This window comes from Halyomorpha halys, unplaced genomic scaffold (assembly GCF_000696795.3).
Source record: "Halyomorpha halys isolate HHAL.00 unplaced genomic scaffold, Hhal_1.1 Scaffold44.1, whole genome shotgun sequence".
NCBI classification, from domain to species: domain Eukaryota; kingdom Metazoa; phylum Arthropoda; class Insecta; order Hemiptera; family Pentatomidae; genus Halyomorpha; species Halyomorpha halys.
In genome coordinates this window covers 305,696-308,458 of record NW_027115243.1, presented here as the reverse complement: position 1 = coordinate 308,458, position 2,763 = coordinate 305,696, and the positions used below count along the sequence as shown (strand labels likewise).

At 27.9% G+C, this 2,763-nt stretch overlaps 1 protein-coding gene across 1 annotated transcript in view; it reads right to left on the bottom strand.

Moving 5' to 3' along the window:
- Positions 1 to 2,202: 2,202 nt before the first annotated feature.
- The window catches only part of LOC112211915 (uncharacterized), a gene marked incomplete at its 5' end in the record, with an annotated part of 215,970 nt that continues 215,409 nt past the window's right edge, over positions 2,203 to 2,763 (bottom strand). Inside the window, 1 exon segment of the mRNA XM_067052310.1 lies at positions 2,203 to 2,507. Coding sequence (XP_066908411.1) covers positions 2,379 to 2,507 — 129 coding nt within the window.

The following is a 2,763-nucleotide window of genomic DNA, read 5'->3' as shown; positions in this document are numbered from 1 at the left end:
ATCCAAAATCCTATGTAAAATCCTTGATGCACCTTATTACGTCACAAATAAACTCATACACACGTCAAAACCTTAACATCCCATTCGTTGCAGATTTGCCCCAAAACAGATATGCGTCTTTTCATTCCAAACTCCTTAACCATCCTAACCCGTTAATTCTTAATCTTTCATCCTTAACAATCCCTGATAATCCTCCGAGGCGTTTGAAAAGATGTTGGCCACAGGACCTTCTAATTTAAATTGATGTTTGAAGTATCACCAATGGGTGGTTCCTTCCCAAGATTTTCAAGTGTATATGAAACATACTACATATTTACCTATTGTATTGTTTTGTACAGTTGTAAATTACATTAAATAAATAATTAAAAAAAAAAGATTGTCCCAGAGGATGGCCAGTTTGGACGAAACGTTGAACATTTAAAGTAGTAATAAATGGTGTTTGAGACTTACTAAGGAAGGATACATTTGGTTTTAAGACAAATTTTATTCTGAGTCTACAGATTTGCCATTTGCCGCAAATCCAAAACATGTACAAATGCTTGGGAAACAACCCAAACGCTTGTTTCATTATTTTGAGTTTTTTTGGCTATTAAATTCTATTCACTTAATTTTCATCATAAAAATGAACAAATTAAAGACAAGCGAAATGAATGAAAACATCAGCAATGTAGGTTGTAGACGATAAAAATTCATATAAATATTATTACATTACCTATTGTCGGGAATCATATACATTTACCCAATTTATAGATACCTCCAAAGTTATCAAATAAAATGCACATAAGTTAATAAACAAACGTTTGTATTGAAACAAAATATAATTTTTACACACTCCACAAAACAATAGTTCAATTATAAAATTTAAGATAAAACAGCTCACAAAATTAGACTAACAATGTACTTCACCTTCTTAGGACAATGAATAACAACAACAGCACTGTAACCTTCCACCATATTCTTTTCCTTCACTATCGATACTTAACACCTATAAAGTCAACCTTCCTTCTAGAATTTTTATCACAAACTAAATTACCTAGACATATAATATCTTCATAAAAATATATTAGCTCTATTTTAAATCAAAAATAAATTAATAAAATAAATTAACAAGGTTTGAATTAAATTATTTACACCTAATCGATAGATTTTTAAAATATACAGTCTTAAACAAGGCTAGATAAATTCTTTAATTAATTAAAACACGTATAGCATAAATATTCATCCGTTGGCTGTTCTGAAACAATGCAAACTAAAAAAAACAAAACATGTACTTGTACCAGCAAAATCACATAACCTATGCACACCCTTTCGCACCCGCGAATTTGCTATAGTTTGGCAAATGTGTAGAGGCCTATAAAATAATGACCAGGCAAGCTTTATGTTTATTACGAATAGAAAGATACATTGGACACAATTCTGACTTCGGTATCTAAGTAAGGCTCAGTCGGATTGATGGTATAGGGATCTTCGTGATTGACGTCAGTCAGTTCAGTCTTGCTGTTGAATGATGACTGACATTCTAACTGACCTTGATATCAAATTCTAATTACATCTATTTTAAAAATAAAACTACGATTTTCTATATAAACTTATTTAACTATGGTAGGACATTATACTTATTAAATTTTACTTATAACGACAAATCACTATAATATATATACATACATATATTGATGTAGAGAATCGAAGCTGTTTAAAATATAACTACTTAAAGTCCACTGCCACTTCAATAACTATATTGGTCTTCGCTTGGTTCAGTTTTTAATAATACATTTATTATCAAAATTAATTAATACTGTCATTACATTGTTTTGAATGAATTAAAATTTTTTTTATTGTGCATGCTGAAATAAATTACATTAAATTTTAAAAGGGTAATATACCTAAATTTCCAAAAGCCCTTTAGACATCATTTCAATGATTGTAAAAATTATTTCAGCTAAAAATATTGTTGCCTTTAATCATAATCATTTCTAATTTAGTTTAAAAAAAAATGCAGTTTTATGAATCCAAATAAAAATCGCTTAGAATTATGCCTTTTAAATTAATAAGTAAGTTTATAAATTTTGTAAAGTATTTGGTTTTAAATAATACAAATTAATTTTTTTTTAAATATGAATAATTTTACTAAATTATAAAATTTTATATAATCGAAATAGGCAACGTTCGATCTTTTTTTTTTTTTTACTAAGCTTACTATTCCAAAGATAATATATTTTTTTCTTCTTCCATTATTGAAATAAAGCTCTTCATGATAGGCTTTAGTGTCTAAGAAGGCAGTTCGTTAATTCGTACAATTTCAAATGATACAGTGATATATAAACTTAATTTTAAGGATATAAAAAAAGGAATGTTATAGGACAATATTAAAGGATAAATTATTGGCGGAACTTCCTAAGGTAGACTGGTTCGTGGTTGTCAGTGCATTCCCGAAGTTCTTTGTCTATGTTCCTCTTGAGTCCTCCTTCTTTGCTCACTAGCCAGTATGTATCCAGGACTCCTTTCCCCTTAATAAGAAAATGATAAGTTATAAAGAATATAATTAAATTTGTAAGTAATATAAGTAATTAATGAACTGGAATTTAAATTAATTGATATAAATATGTGCATAAAAGGGACACGTAAATGAAACAGGTGGAGGTAAAGAAAGACATCTATATAAGAAAAATAAATTAAAACATAAATCAAAATAATAAGGAAGATTAATAATAAAGAACTATAAGTCCATTATTAAGTTCTATATCAGTTAATATATCTTCTTGT